Source organism: Schistocerca piceifrons, chromosome 1, assembly GCF_021461385.2.
Source record: "Schistocerca piceifrons isolate TAMUIC-IGC-003096 chromosome 1, iqSchPice1.1, whole genome shotgun sequence".
In the NCBI taxonomy this organism is placed as follows: domain Eukaryota; kingdom Metazoa; phylum Arthropoda; class Insecta; order Orthoptera; family Acrididae; genus Schistocerca; species Schistocerca piceifrons.
In genome coordinates this window covers 324905783-324921717 of record NC_060138.1, presented here as the reverse complement: position 1 = coordinate 324921717, position 15935 = coordinate 324905783, and the positions used below count along the sequence as shown (strand labels likewise).

The following is a 15935-nucleotide window of genomic DNA, read 5'->3' as shown; positions in this document are numbered from 1 at the left end:
GAGTGGTAGCAGAATGCCTTTACTTTGATATTAGCCACCCTTTTCACATAACTCATTCTTCCATTCAGCCTTCTGCTCACTCGGGAAGTGTAACTGCAGTTTTATGAATTCTTTTGCATCCGTTAACTACCTAGATGTCCTTATTCACAATTAGCAGCTACCAAAATTTTATTTACTATATGACTGCTTCCTGCGGATATTAGTTTGTTGTATAAACTAGAGAAAGGAGCTCCAGATACAATTATTGTTTGGCATTAATCATTTCCTTGCACTTTCCCTGGTTCTACTAGTCTCAGTGGTAAGTTAGTTTTTGAAGTAAACACTTGTGTTTTGTTTCAGGGGGTAATACTATTCAGAAATATGACATTATTTATTGATTCCTTTTCTATTTTGATTTCATTGTTTTTGTTACTCTTAAAGTAAAAAATGTTTCATATTTATATGGACATTCCATTAGGTGGATTTGATGGGACTAGCAATGTTCTGGCTGGCAAACTGTATGGCATCCCAGTAAAAGGAACACACGCACATTCATATGTAACATCATTTTCTGATGTGAATGAGCTCAAGAACAGAGTAAGTAACTTCATTATACATTTGCTTAAGTAAATAAAAAGACAAAGATAGATAGTGTAAGAAATGATAAGTCGCTCTTGATATTACAGTGCCTTGTAAAACATAATTCAGTAAATCAAAATCTAATACTATTTTTGTAGTTTTGCTCTTTGAGTCTCATAATCAATATCACTATTACAGTTCTTGGCTCATCGAACAACGGGCGTGAAGCATGACATGTTGCCGTTGTGTATAGAATGGAGAAAGAAATTATCAGCATTGCTCGATATCTCTGACAATGAAGCCTCTGATGGTGAAATGGCAGCACTTATCTCCTTTGCAATTGCATTCCCAGAGGGTTTCACAGCACTCGTTGATACGTATGATGTTAAGAGGTATCTTAGGGCGAGCTTGCCTTGCATGGGGAACACAGGCACAGCTTTTATTTGTTTTTGTCTGATGTCACTGTTACTTTTATGTGTTACTGAAACTACAGATCAGCTAAGAAAATCATAAAATTTGTGTTGTATGGTTTTGTCATTGTGAATGTTGCTATAGCACTTGAGAAATCATTTAAGTACTGAATTCTGATACATTAAAACTTGCTTTTTGTGCTTTTGTTAAAATGGATGTGGGAGAATTTATGGCTTGAAAATGGTTTCAAATCCTGTCCATACTAAAGTGAGGCATGTTTGAGGAGAGGAGGCAGGCTAGAAATGAACTGAAAACCTGAAAAGTGTTTCAGATATGTATGATAATTAACCGTTGTGTGAATATTACAACTGCATGCCAGACCACAGTTGACGTGAAGATGGTTCTCTGTTGTGCTGCGTCTTCCTTTCAGAGTTATTTGAGCACATAAACTCTTTCTGAGCAGGCCTTGGAAGGCCCAACAGTACCAACTGGCCACGTGTCATCTTCAGCCTACAGCATCATTGGATGCAGATATGGAGGGGCAAGTGATCAGCACACTGCTCTCCTGGCTGTATGTCAGTTTACGAGACCGGAGCCGCTACTTCTCAATCAAGTAGCTCCTCAGTTTGCCTCACAAGGGCTGAGTGCACCCTGCTTTCCAACAGCGCTCGGCAGGCCATCCAAGCGACAGCCTGACAGCACTTTGGTGATCTGATGGAAACCGGTGTTACCACTGCGGTATGGCTGTTGGCATTTGAGCACATACTTATAATTATTATTTGTGATTTTTAGTCATTCTAAAGATCTTCCTATCAGATTCTGTAGGATTTGTATTTCAAAGACACGTTTCCTGCTGAAGGTTAACATTGCTACTGAGTTTAGCTATACGGGTAGTGTAGACTGGCTTTCACTTGAACATTTGCTCAGTTTTCTGGCAATATGATGAGTAGAGCGTTACTAGTTACAGCTATACATCAGCCAAAAAGGTTATTTTAAAACCACAGTGCTTTACCACATGTGGAGCTGAGAGGTCATATGCATTTGCTTTCTCTGGCCTTTGAACTGACTGGCCCAGCCAGCTATAGGGGGGCATAAAGCTTAATGGACTCTGAACCATGATGCAGCTTAGTATTTTTCATGTATACAAATCACTGTCAGATGTGGAAGAAGGGATAAATGGCAATAGAAATCCTGGAACCATCTGAGGGCTGAACCCAGTCCTTTGGATTGTGGACTGACACTGATCTACTGAGCCACCAGACTAGATAATAGAGTTTATTCCACGTGGCATATATTTCCCTTTTACTATCTAATGTATTTAACCAAATTTGTTGTGAAAGCCTTTACTTTACATGAAATATGAGATGCAGTATCATCCAACATATGTATCCATAATCTGATAATCACATGAATGGAAGATGTCTTGTATAACTAGTTTTTAATAGAAGTTAGTCAGGGTTGACTCCGTGCAATTGACTTTTGTTTCCATTTAATAATTTCTTTAAATTTTCATCTGACAGTATAACTGCATTTTAAAGCTCTGTATGGTAAATTTCAGATTGCCAGATGGATAACAGCATCATCTTCAAACATTGTGTTAACAGATTTCCACCAGTCTTCTTCCCTTTGCCCAGAGACAACAATTACTAAACTTGTCACAATATTGCTCCAACCAGTTAATCATTTAAGAGGAAGCAATGTGTATTTTGGCGGCATTTTTTCATAAAAAGCAAGAATCGTCTACTTGTTATTTGATTGACATTGTGATTAAATGGCCTTAAGCTGTGAGTTTTGAACAATGTCCAGAGGTTTTTCTTTGCTTTTTGACGCCCTTATCAAGAATTCACAGAAAGTGAAATTTGATGTTTGCTGACAATACTGATTAAATAGGGCACTTAGCTCCACAGCACTTTGTAATGTAATATTCATTTGCTGTGCGAGTATGTTTTTTTTTTTTTTTTAATTTTTTACTGAAATGATTAATGGTGCAATTTCTAATAAATTACAAGCAACACTTGCTACTCGTCCCTCTAGGTAAAACAGCTACACAAAACATTCTTACCTTAGTCACTGCTGATGTCCCTTTTAAATGGTTATTTTGTCCCTGAAGGAAATCCTGTAGGATAATAATGTGGGCTAAATCAGATTATTTTATGTTTAAGCCTAATGTTTATTTCAGAAATCTGCATATAGATATGTGAATGGTGGCCTTACACAGACAAAACTGAGAAATCAGTTGAACAGTGTTTAAACCAATATTACAAAATGTAATGACATACTGCAAGCAGACCATTTACACTCAGTAGCAAATCCAAATAAATATAAGCAAGCCATGCATAAACTCACAAAAAAGTACCAAAATGTTCAAATTTTTCTCTGCAAAATCTCTCTGAGATCACAGCGAAAGCTGAAGTTCATCAGTTATCAGTGCTATCATGACAGTTGCCTAACAAATTCTACACAAAAAGCAGCAAATATTAAGGAACACAGATGGCTAAAACTGTCCAACAAAAATAAAGTTTGTGTGGCACAAAAGAAACAGTCACTAAAAGCCACATGAAACTCTCTAAGCTCTGAAATATTTCTAAGTGCCCAGCTCACAACCACCAGTAATTTTTTTTAAGTCCCACAGATGCTAACTTAGGCCATGCCATACTATGCTCTGGCTGTCCAATCTCACTCGACAATCTTACCTAATGAATGCTCACCAACCAAAGTCCCCATGCACAGCTTTGCTCACATCTTTAAGAATTTCATTATGTGACCACTACTCTACTCAACTCATGTGTTTACAAATGACCACCATTCCAGTTTTGAACATTTATTTCACATTTATACATTTACCAGAACACAGAGTAAACATTGATGGTCAATGTTGGCATTGAGCTTGCCTCACCATCACAATTCATATGGTGTACCTAGTTTTCTCATAGCGTGTCTGTAAGACATTTTATGTACATTCCATATAATATCACAGTTTCTCCATAATCCGAGCCACTGGAACCTGTGGCTTTTCCACTCACCCAGCAAACAAACCTTGCAGTTCCACAGTCAGGATATTCGCCTGCTGACCAGACGTGCCTGGTTTGTGCTAACTGCCTTCCCATTTCCAGTGCTTCTCCACCTGACCAGTCAGACCACCCTGGTCCTGCGTGTCCCAACTAAATATATCTGTTCCGATGGAAAATTTTGTGAGGCATCCTCTTTTAATGTTACTAACCAATATATAATGGCTTTAGTGGGGATTAATTGCCAAGTAAAAATCCAGCAAAATAAATTGTACTGTTCAGTAAAATTTGCCTCTGGTCGTAATATGTATGTAGTGGCATATTTGAACGTTCAGGAGAACATTTTCCTTAGTGACATCAGTTTATTTGTTCTGAGTTAAACTATTGTTGGTGTAAAACTGCTGTTTATACCTGGTTTCGATTCCCAACACCCTTTGAGGCTGGGAAAAACTGTATTGGACATTGGGAATTGAACTTGGCTATAAATAGCAGTGTGAGACCAACAGTAGTTTCCAGTCTAATTGGAGCCCAGGCAGTGAAGCCACACGACAACAAAACTCACAGCACTTTTGGGGGGGGGGGGGGGGGGGCCTGGATCTGAAATACTGTGCATGAATTGGAAACAACAACTTGCCAGCAGAATACTCAGATGTACAAGTACACCGTTAATCAGTCACGCCGGGAAAACCTGAAATATTACTGTGTGTTTGTTGCTGCCCTCTAATGTGTTCACACATTTTCCTCTTGCTACTTTGAAGAAGTTGCTGTGGGCAACTTTGTTTTTCACTAAATGTATCATTGTGTTCTGATAAAAGTAAAGGCAGTAAGCTGTTTTGATTAGCATGCATATTGTTTTCTCCTGTTAAACGTCTGCAAAAATTAAGACTGAAAGGCAAAGCTAATTTACACTCAATTTTTTTTTTTTTTTTTTAATGTAGTCTATGGAACATGCCTTACAAATTGACTGTTAGACACACACACTCATAGAAATGTAGGATTCAGCAGTTTTGATGGACTTTGTTCACTATCTCTAATTGAGGATTGGTGAACCATTGACCAAAGGAAATTGCATGGATAATAAGCTGATGGGAATAGAGAGAGTTACACCATGAAGCACAGTTCAACATTAATAACTTTGTGGAGATATTTATCACTTAACTGATACTAAATGATTAAGCCCTCATTCCATTTGGAACAATGACCATCATCGACATCAGTCTGGGGTGTGACCTCCCCCCCCCCCCCCCCCCCCACACGCCCCCTGTTTGGAGTGAATACAATCTTGTATTCTTCAGATTGAGCGAGGAGACTCAGTGGTAAGCACCCGGGACTCTCATTCAGGAGGAGGATGGTTCAAACCTGCATCCAGCCATCCTGATTTAGGTTTTCCGTAATTCCCTAAATAGCTGCAGGCAAATGCCAGGATGGTTCCACTGAAAGGACACAGCCTATTTCCTTCCCCGTCCTTCCCTGATCCGAGCTTATGCCTGTCTCTAATGACCTCTTTGTTGACGGAACGTTAAACACTAGAATCCTCCTCCTCGTATTCTTTAGGGTATGGAAGCGAACAGCTTCCAAATATCACCCTGACGAATTTCTGCCCTTGCTTGAAATGCATATGATGTCAGTTCATGAAGATTGCTGGTTGGAGGCTTGTATAAAAGTAAAATGTCTTCCCATTGCATCCTAGACATATATACATTGCAGGAAAAATCATTCTTTTGAAACACAACTAGCTCTCTATTCTCATGAAGTACCGAGTGAGGTGGCGCAGTGGTTAGCACACTGGACTCGCATTCGGGAGGACGACGGTTCAATCCCGTCTCCAGCCATCCTGATTTAGGTTTTCCGTGATTTTCCTAAATCGTTTCAGGCAAATGCCGGGATGGTTCCTTTTGAAAGGGCACGGCCGATTTCCTTCCCAATCCTTCCCTAACCCGAGCTTGCGCTCCGTCTCTAATGACCTCGTTGTCGACGGGACGTTAAACACTAACCACCACCACCACCTCATGAAGTAATGAATGCTGTCGATACAAGATATTTTTAGATTTCCAGAAAGTTTTCTTATCAAATTGCTTGCCTATGGAGTATCATCTCATGTTATAAGGTCATCAGACGATCAAAGCAACTGCTAAATGACTTACGCAAGGTATCCGTATGCAACAAGTGGCATTTGACTCCAAATAGTGAGAAGTGAGATTACCCACGAGTACTAAACGAAATTGCTAAATTTCGGTTATGCAGTAAATCGCAATAATCTAAAAGCTGTAAATTCAACTAAATACTTAGGGGTAACAATTACAAATAACTTCAATTGGAATGATAATGTAGATAATGTTGTGGGGTAAAGCAAACCAAAGATTGCGATTTATTGTTAGAGTACATATAAAATGCAACAGATCGACTGAAGAGACTATATACATCGTGCTTGTCTGCCCTTTTTGGGGTATTGCTGAGCAGTGAGGGATCCGCATCAGAATGGACTAACAGAGGACACTGAAATTCCAAAGAAGGGCAGTTTATTTTGTATTATCGCAAAATAGGGGAGAGAGTCCAGCTGATATAATGCATGAATTAAGGTGGCAGTCATTAAAACAAAGGCATTTTTTGCTGCAGCAGAATCTTCTTGTGAAATTTCAATCACCAACTTTGTGCTCAGAACATAAAAATTTTCTGTTGGTCTCCATCTGCATAGCGAGAAATGATAGTCATAATGAGATAAATCAGAGCTCACACAGAAAGATTTATGAGTGTGGAACCGTAGAGAAATAGCTTGATGACAGTTCAATGAACCCTCTGCCATGCACTTAATAATTTTGAATTGCAGAGTAATCATGTAGATGTAGACGTAGCTGATTGACAGGTCAGGAGACGAGTTATGCCAGTCAAGAATCCACATGTTCCTCATGGTGCTTGTGGTGTGAAGTGCAGTGTAGGATCTTACATTATCCTCCTGAAAAATGTCATTTGGTATGTTTGTTGTGAAGGGTATGATAACAGTGTTTAAATTCTGCCACTTATTAGCAGGCATGCAGCTTTATTTCAACAGTCCGATTGTCATTTCAACAGTCCGATTGTCATGATCAGTAATCCCCACACCATAATTCGAGGATTTGGAGAGGTATGGGTCTTGAGAATCTTTACTTCCTGTGATCTTTCAGCAAATCATCTGTGGACCTGTTGACATCAGTCTGGCTGCCACAAACAGAAGCGAGGCTCTTTGCTGAATTACTGAAGGTGGAGGATGAGATTAGTGTTAGTTGACAACGAGCTCATTACAAATGGAGCACAAGCTCGGATTAAGGAAGGATGGGAAAGGAAGTTGGCTGTGCCCTTTCGAAGGAACCATCCTGGCATTTGCCTGAAGCTGTTTAGGGAAATAACAGAAAACCTAAATCAGGATGGCCGGGCCGCTGGTTTGAACCATCGTCCTCCCGAATGTGAATCTCGTGTGCTAACCATTGCACAACCTCTCCTCGTTGCTGAACGGCACCAAATGTCACCCAATGTCTCAGGTCACTTTTCCTCTACAAAATGCTAATTTTTTTTCTGCGATATGGTGTCTATGGTAGACAATGCATGACAAATCAGTATACTAACTGTCAACTGCTACAGAAAATTGATTTCTAAATTTCAAATTTGGTGGAAGGGGGTGTAACAAAAGAAATTTTTTTCCAAACAGAAACGTATGGCAACAAGAATAAGGAAAATATCCTTTAGCTCCTTACCTTCTTTTTCTGTTTTATCGGTTTTTGCATATGTCTCAAGAAATTGGGCTAGAGTCCAAAATGCATGTGGTAACTTGTTTCTATGTGTTGGAGTTACATACATGACATTGTTGTTTATTCTTTCACATCTCAGTTGCATGTGACTTGCTGTTGTCACAGGACAAACCACTCGGAGTTGATAAATGCTAAAATAAATAAATAGCAATTGAACAACTTTTTCTACATTTGTAAGTTGATATTCGAGGTAATATTTGTCATGTTAAGCTAGTGGATTGTATTATGAAAAACTTCAATGAAACAAATTACTAACAGTAAGACATCTTGTAACTGGTACAGGAGGAATAATAGTTTGTGATCAGCACACAAATGTCTTCCAGCATATCCTGCTGAGAGACTCGTACATTTAGTACATACTGCGCTTATGAGTGGTGGAAAGTTTGGGACAGAATATGAATGTCGACATTAGAATATATCACTGCATACCAGATAGAGGGGACATTGAACAACAGACTGACAATACTCAACCTGCTGAATTTTGGCATACCTGCTCCCTCCCTCCCTCCCCTCCCCCCTCCCTCCCCCTCCCCCCCTCCCTCCCCTCCCCCTCCCTCCCCCTCCCCCCACCCTCCCCCTCCTCCCCCACCCTCCCCATCCCTCCCCCTCCTCCCTCCCCCCCACCCTCCCCCACCCTCCTCCTCCCCCCCCCTCCTCCCTCCCTCCCTCCCCCTCCTCCCTCCCTCCCCCTCCTCCCCTCCCCTCCTCCTCCCCCCTCCTCCCTCCCCCCTCCTCCCCCCTCCTCCCCTCCCCCTCCTCCCTCCCCCCTCCTCCCCTCCCCCTCCTCCCTCCCCCTCCTCCCCTCCCCCTCCTCCCTCCCTCCCCCCGCTCCCTCCCTCCCCTCTCCTCCCCCTCCTCCCTCCCTCCCCCTGCTCCTCCCTCCCTCCCTCCCTCCCTCCCTCCCTCCCTCACTCCCTCCCTCCCTCACTCCCTCCTTCCCTCACTCCCTCCTTCCCTCACTCCCTCCTTCCCTCACTCCCTCCTTCCCTCACTCCCTCCTTCCCTCACTCCCTCCTTCCCTCACTCCCTCCTTCCCTCACTCCCCTCCCTCAACCTTCACCTTCACTTTCACCTATTTGTGTGGGGATTGGGGCAGGGGTGGGTGGGGAGGGGGGACTAATGTGCACACACTTCAAGGAGTTTGCCAGTTGAGCTGGAAATCATTCTGTCATTTCCCCAGCACATTCTCTATTTGGTGCATAGTGATCTATGCTTCAATAGATTGTTCTATACAGTATGTAAGTTAGATAATTTAATTTGATGCAACGTAAATGATTATGCAAAGATTTGAAAGTGAGTTGGATTTATCTTCAATTCGCCATTAAAAATGTATGAAAATTTCTACAAGCTAAAATTAATTGTGTTCTTTATCTCTTAGTTCTTTTAGTAAATGTAAAAAGCATTCAAAGGCGAGGGAGTCACTTAGATCCGCTGGAATGATTCAGAAAGATTGTACGTACATATCAGAATGAATGCTTGAATACCTGTCAGAAATTTTGAATGTGATTTTGTAGATGTTTAGAGATCAGTCACAAGTACATCTGAAAGGACAGGAAGTGTCGCAGGTTACTGTAGATGAGAAGATGGCATTGGTGAGGTGTGCATGAAACTCAGCGTATGTCATGTGAAGAGTGCATGTACACAAAAACAATTGCATATTTAAAATTCTATATTTAACATAAACTAAAAATCTATTCCATCTATTAAAAAAAGTTATTAAATTTTCCATCCAAGTAAACTATGCTATGGTATTAACAGTTTTTTTCAACTAGTCTTGTAAATGAGATTTATATTATCTTTAATATTTGTTGTTTATATTTCTTTGAAATACTTCAGCAGCTACCATTTTTAAGAGACTTCTCATAACGAAATGATATCCATTGTTTCACTAGCTGTCTTATGCTTCTTGTAGAGGTTTAACAAATCAGCTACCTCAGACAATGGAAACTCCAGATTGGAATATCAACAATAATAGGAAAAGGGATAGACTTCTACTAAGCGGAAAGGTGACCAGTCGAACACACACACGCACATATCTAAAAACAAAGATAATGTAACTTACCAAACGAATGTTGATACACACAAACACGCACACAAAATTTGAGCTTTCGCAACCTAAGGTTGCTTCATCAGGAAAGAGGGAAGGAAGAGGGAAAGACGAAAGGATGTGGGTTTTAAGGGAGAGGGTAAGGAGTCGTTCAATCCCGGGAGCGGAAAGACCTTACCTTAGGAGGGAAGAAGAGGACAGGTACACACTCCCGCGCACACACCACACATATCCATCCGCACATACACAGACACAAGCAGACATTTGTAAAGGCAAAGAGTTTCAACTCTTTGCCTTTACAAATGTCTGCTTGTGTCTGTGTATGTGCGGATGGATATGTGTGTGGTGTGTGTGTGTGTGTGTGTGTGTGTGTGTGTGCGCGCGAGTGTATACCTGTCCTTTTTTCCTCCTAAGGTAAGTCTTTCCGCTCCCGGGATTGGAATGACTCCTTACCCCTCTCCCTTAAAACCCACATCCTTTCGTCTTTCCTCTCCTTCCCTCTTTCCTGATGACGGCAACAGTTTGTTGCGAAGCTTGAATTTCGTGTTTATGTTTGTTGTTTGTGTGTCCTATCGACCTGCCAGCACTTTCGTTCGGTAAGTCACAACATCTGTGTTTATATATAAGGAAGCACACCTATTGCAAACATTAACACTACCACCAGCAGCTCTGACTGGGAATGAGACTGTCACTTGAATAGCAGTCTGGAGTGAGTTGGGGAAGATGGGAGGGATAGCAGGGCACGATTTTCATTCAGTTTTGTAATTTGACATATTTTCTGCAGTTATTGAGGTGAGAAATGCATTAACCACATTGTTAAAAAAAAATCTGAATTTTCACAGCACTTTCAAATACAATCTCACTTCATCAATCCTTAAAATGCTTAAGTGTTGGTTGTAATCATATGTTGATTACACAGCCTTTTATCTCCAATATATAACACTATAGCTTAGTGAATCCTTAAAAAAGAAAGATGTTTTTTTTATGGTATGGCTGTGTATCAAGAATTGTTACCCCCTGCGGGTTCGGGGTAAGAATAGGCCCACGGTATTCCTGCCTGTCGTAAGAGGCGACTAAAAGGAGTCTCAACTGTTTCGGCCTTAATGTGATGGTCCCCATTGGGGTTTGACCCTCCATTTTTCCAAATTCAACAGAAGTACGAGCCTTTTTGGGGAAGGACACCTTACGTGGTGCACCATGTGTCCTCTGTGCCCTAAGACCTTGGCACACGTATCGTCTTGGCGTCGTAACTGCACCCTCCATCCATCATTTTGGGCATACACACCTGATGGATTGTGTCAGTTACGCCCTTAGTGCGTCACCATCTGCACTCGCGATGACTATGGACTACCAATGGCACCCAAAATCCAGCACGGTAGCCAGCCCGTTGTGGTGGGGTCGTCATGTACCCTTTAGGTTGTAGCCCCCTGACAACACAGGGATTGTACTGCCGATGCCTGCGCTGACACCTCCCCACGTAAGCCAAGGAGTAGATGCCCGTCTGTCTGGGGCATCAGGACTCCCGGCAACGGCCATCCTGCCAGGTGGCCTTTGCTGTGGCTGGGTGACGCCCGTGGGGAGAGCCCCTGGTCAGAGTGGGTGGCATCGAGGCGGATACCCCGCAATGAAGCGGGTAAAGTCTCAATCCAGTGGTCGCACGACCACCAACGTCTCTAAGCGCGGTAAAGTCGACTTTAACGCTGTGGCATATGACCCCAAATCGTTCCCTTCCCTAGCCACGCCCTGGGAGGGACACAGGGCTGCGGACAGACAGGAGCCATATTCACCGCGATACCCTGTGTGCAGCAGAACTGATGGGGATTCATTTTTGGGGACGAAGCCTCTGTTCTTTGTGACCCATCTTGAAGATAAGTTCGGGGAAGTGGCATCTCTTTCCAAAATGCGGAGCGGGGCCATTTTGATACAAGCAGCTTCCTCTTCACAGTCAAGGGCGTTACTCGCCTGTGAGAAGCTCCCCATAAGTCACTAAATTTGGTCCAGGGGATTATCTTTCATAAAGATTTTCTGCTACAGTCTGATGACGAGCTACGGGAGAACTTGGCACGACGAGGTGTACACTTTGTTCGTCGTGTCTTTCGGGGACCCAAGGATAATAGGATCACTACCGGTGCTTTCATCCTGGCCTTTGAGGGCGACTGCTTGCCTGAGAAGGTCAAGGTCATGATCTACCGGTGCGATGTCAAGCCCTATGTCCCGCCCCCTATGCGATGCTTCCAGTGCTGGAAATTAGGACACATGTCCTCCAGATGCACTGCCAGCCCCACGTGTCGAGATTGTGGACGACCTTCTCATCCCAATGCTCCGTGTGCTCCGCCTCCCACCTGTGTTAACTGTGGGGAGCATCATTCTCCCTGCTCGCTAAACTTGCAGTTTACCAACGAGAGCGGAAGATACAAGAAATTAAGACCCTGGACCGTTTAACTTACCAAGAGGCGAGGAAGAAATTAGAACGGCTCAACCCCACACCTATATTGAGGAGTTATGCTGCTGTAACACTGCCGCCACCAGTTCCTGCAAAGATTCCTCTCACAGTTGGCCCACCGAACAGTCACGTTACACCTGCCCCATCACAGGTGGGGGCCACTCTCTCTTCCACTGCTCCCAAAACACCCAGTTTGGGAGCAGTGCGCCCCGAACAACTGGGGACGTCAGTCCCCACCTCCCAGCCGGCTAGGCGACCGCCCTCTCCGGCTGCCCAGCCGGCTAGGCGACAGCCCTCTCCGGCTGCTCAGCCGGCTAGGTGACAGCCCTCTCCGGCTTCTCAGCCGGAGGGGCGACAGCCCTCTCTGGCTGCTCAGCCGGGGATGCACGGGCCTCCTCTGGCCTCACTTGTTCAGATGGGATCCCTTGGGGGAGTCCCTTCCAAGGACTTCACCAGTGTCTCACAAGACACTATAGGCCAGTGGCTGAAGAAGCCACCAGCTGCTGCTCGAAGGGCTTTACGCTCTTCCTCTGTTCCTGATAATGCGTCAGGAAAGCCCTGCCAGCATGTAAATCCTCCTCCAAAAGACAAGAGAGAGAAGAGGAAGCTCTCTAAGAAGCGTAAGGACCCAGTGGTTCCCGCGCCACCGCTTCCTGTCAGCTCAGCCTCTGAGGATGAGGTCCAGCTCTTTGTGTCCCCTGATGACCTAGATCTCACCGTCTCCTCAGAAACGATGGACGTAGCGACGTCCGTCTCTCAGTCGATGGCAGCATGTGACCCTGCGAATTAATTTGATTTTTCAGTGCCTGCATGCCCCTACAGGACACGCTTTGTCCAATCCTCCAGTGGAATTGTGGCGGTTATTTTAGCCATCTACCTGAGTTACATCAGCTTCTAAGCATGACACCTGCTTTCTGCATTGCCCTCCAGGAAACCTGGTTCCCGGCAATGTGGACCCCTGTCCTTCGTGGATACAAGGGTTATTACTGCAACCGTAGCACTTACATTTGTGTGTCAGGTGGAGCCTGCGTGTATGTCCTTACCTCTGTATATAGTGCTCCTGTGCCCCTTCAAACATCATTGGAAGCTGTGGCTGTCCGCGTAAGGACTACCCAGGACATAACCGTCTGCAGTGTCTATCTCCCTCCAGGTGGTACAGTCTCCCTGACCGAATTGGCTGCACTTTTCACCCAACTTCCCACGCCTTTTCTTCTCCTGGGGGATTTTAACGCCCACAATCCCCTGTGGGGTGGAACGAAGATTACTGGCCGAGGCAGAGATGTCAAGAATCTCGTCTCCCAACTCGACCTCTGCCTCTTAAACACTGGCGCCGCCACACATTTCAGTGTGGCTCATGGCACGTTCTCGGCCATAGATCTGTCGTTTTGCAGCCCAGGGCTTGTACCATCGGTCCACTGGAGAGTCCATGACGACTTGTGTGGTAGTGACCATTTTCCAATCTTCCTTTCACTACCCCAGCGTCGCTCCCGTGAATGCTTGCCTAGATGGGCATTTAGCAAGGCAAACTGGGAAACGTTCTCCTCTGCTGCCACTGCTGACTCTCTCCCCCACGGTATCATCGATGTGGCGGTTGAGACACTGACTGCAGCGATTGCTTCTGCTGCGGAACGTACCATTCCTCGTTCGTTAGGGTGCCCCCGGCGAAAGTCAGTGCCTTGGTGGTCTCCAGAGGTCGCTCAAGCCATTAAAGAATGTCGGCGGGCTCTTCAGCGACATAAGCGGCACCCGTCTTTGGAGAACCTCATTTTTTTCAAACGTCTCCGTGCTCAGGCACGGCGGCTCATCAAAAGGTGGAAACAGGAGTGCTGGGAGAGGTACGTTTCCACTATTGGCTCCCCCGTACTTCACCCTCCCAGGTGTGGATGAAGATTCGGCGCATCTTTGGATTGCAGCACTCCACAAGTGTCGCAGGGCTTACCCTCAACGGGACGGTATCCACCGATGCCGATGCAATCGCCGAGCATTTCGCACAGCACTATGTTCGGGCCTCTGCGTCGGGGAATTACCCGCCTGCGTTTCGCGCGCTCAAACGCCGGGAGGAAGACAAACGGCTTTCTTTTGCTTCTCGCCACCCTGAGGCGTATAACGCCCCATTTAGTTTGTGGGAACTTCAGAGCGCCCTGGCACAGTGCCCCGATACAGCCTCTGGGCCAGATGGCATCCACAATCAGATGCTCAAACACCTGTCCCCGGACTGTCAGCGGTGTGTTCTTGCCATCTTCAACCGCATATGGGGCGATAGTGTCTTTCCGTCGCAGTGGCGGGAGAGTACCGTCATTCCGGTGCTGAAGCCTGGTAAGGACCCGCTTAATGTGGACAGCTATCGGCCCATCAGCTTGACAAATACTCTGTGCAAGCTATTGGAACGCATGGTGAGTCGACGGCTGTGTTGGCTGCTTGAGTCTCGGGGTCTTCTGGCTCCGTGCCAGAGCGGCTTCCGTCAGGGCCGTTCCACCGCCGATACTTTGGTCTTTCTCGAGTCTGCAATCCGCACTGCTTTTTCCAGGCGCCAACACCTCGTCTCCGTCTTTTTCGATCTCTCCAGAGCATATGACACGACGTGGCGGCACCATATTCTCGCCACGTTGCACGGGTGGGGTCTCCGGGGCTCTCTCCCCATTTTTATTCAGAATTTTTTTATCTATTCGGACATTCCGCGTTTTAATTGGCACATCCCATAGTTCACTTCATATCCAGGAGAACGGCGTTTCACAGGACTCTGTCTTGAGCGTGCCCCTTTTCCTTGTGGCCATTAATGGCCTTGCAGCAGCAGCAGGGTCGTCTGTCTCACCCACGTTATATGCTGACGATTTCTGCATCTTTTTTAGCTCCTCCACCATTAGTGTTGCAGAAGGTAGGTTGCAGGGAGCCATACGCAAGGCACAGGCGTGGGCCCTAGCCCATGGGTTTCAATTTTCTCCTGTGAAGACTTGTGTTATGCACTTTTGTCGGCGTCGTACTGTCCACCCCCACCCTGAGCTTTATCTTCAGGATGCCATGCTCCTGGTTGTTGACACTTACCATTTTCTGGAATTGCTGTTCGATTCCCGGCTTACTTGGCTTCCACATATTCGTCAGCTCAAGCGTCAGTGCTGGCGGCATCTGAATGCCCTCCGCTGCCTCAGCAACACAACGTGGGGTGCAGATCGTAATACGCTGCTGCAGCTCTACAATGCCCTCGTGCTGTCCCGACTGGATTATGGGAGTGTGGCATATATCTCAGCGTCGCCCTCAGCGTTGCAACTGCTGGACCCCATTCACCACTGTGGGACTCGACAGGCGACAGGAGCATTCCGCACCAGCCCTGTTAATAGCCTCCTTGCTGAGGCTGGGGTTCCTCCACTTCGTATTCGGCGTCAACAGCTGTTAGCCAACTATGCTGCCCACGTCCGTTGTTCGCCCTGTAACCCTAACTATCGTCTCCTTTTTGCTAATATGGCAGTCCATCTCCCACACCGGCGGCTGCGATCTGGCCATACAATTGGGATCCGTGTTTGGTCGCTCCTTAATGAACTCGAGTGTTTGCCTCTTCCATCTGCTTTCCAGGTCCGCCCACATACACCACCTTGGTGTATTCGTCGGCCGCAGCTTCAGCTGGAACTTTCCCGATGGCCAAAAGATTCAGTTCCTCCTGCAGTCTTGCGCCGCCAATTCCTTGCTCTCCT

General features: G+C 45.3%; 1 protein-coding gene across 5 annotated transcripts in view; it reads left to right on the top strand.

Moving 5' to 3' along the window:
- LOC124782314 (nicotinate phosphoribosyltransferase) overlaps positions 1-15935 on the top strand; it is a 127889-nt gene that overhangs the window by 25980 nt on the left and 85974 nt on the right. For 4 of the 5 annotated variants that reach the window (XM_047253928.1, XM_047253932.1, XM_047253933.1 and 1 more), the window contains exons 6-7: positions 458-576; positions 757-950. In XM_047253928.1, the coding sequence (XP_047109884.1) occupies positions 458-576; positions 757-950 (313 nt within the window). The remainder of the gene's footprint in view (positions 1-457; positions 577-756; positions 951-15935) is intronic. The other variant, XM_047253929.1, reaches the window with a different exon arrangement.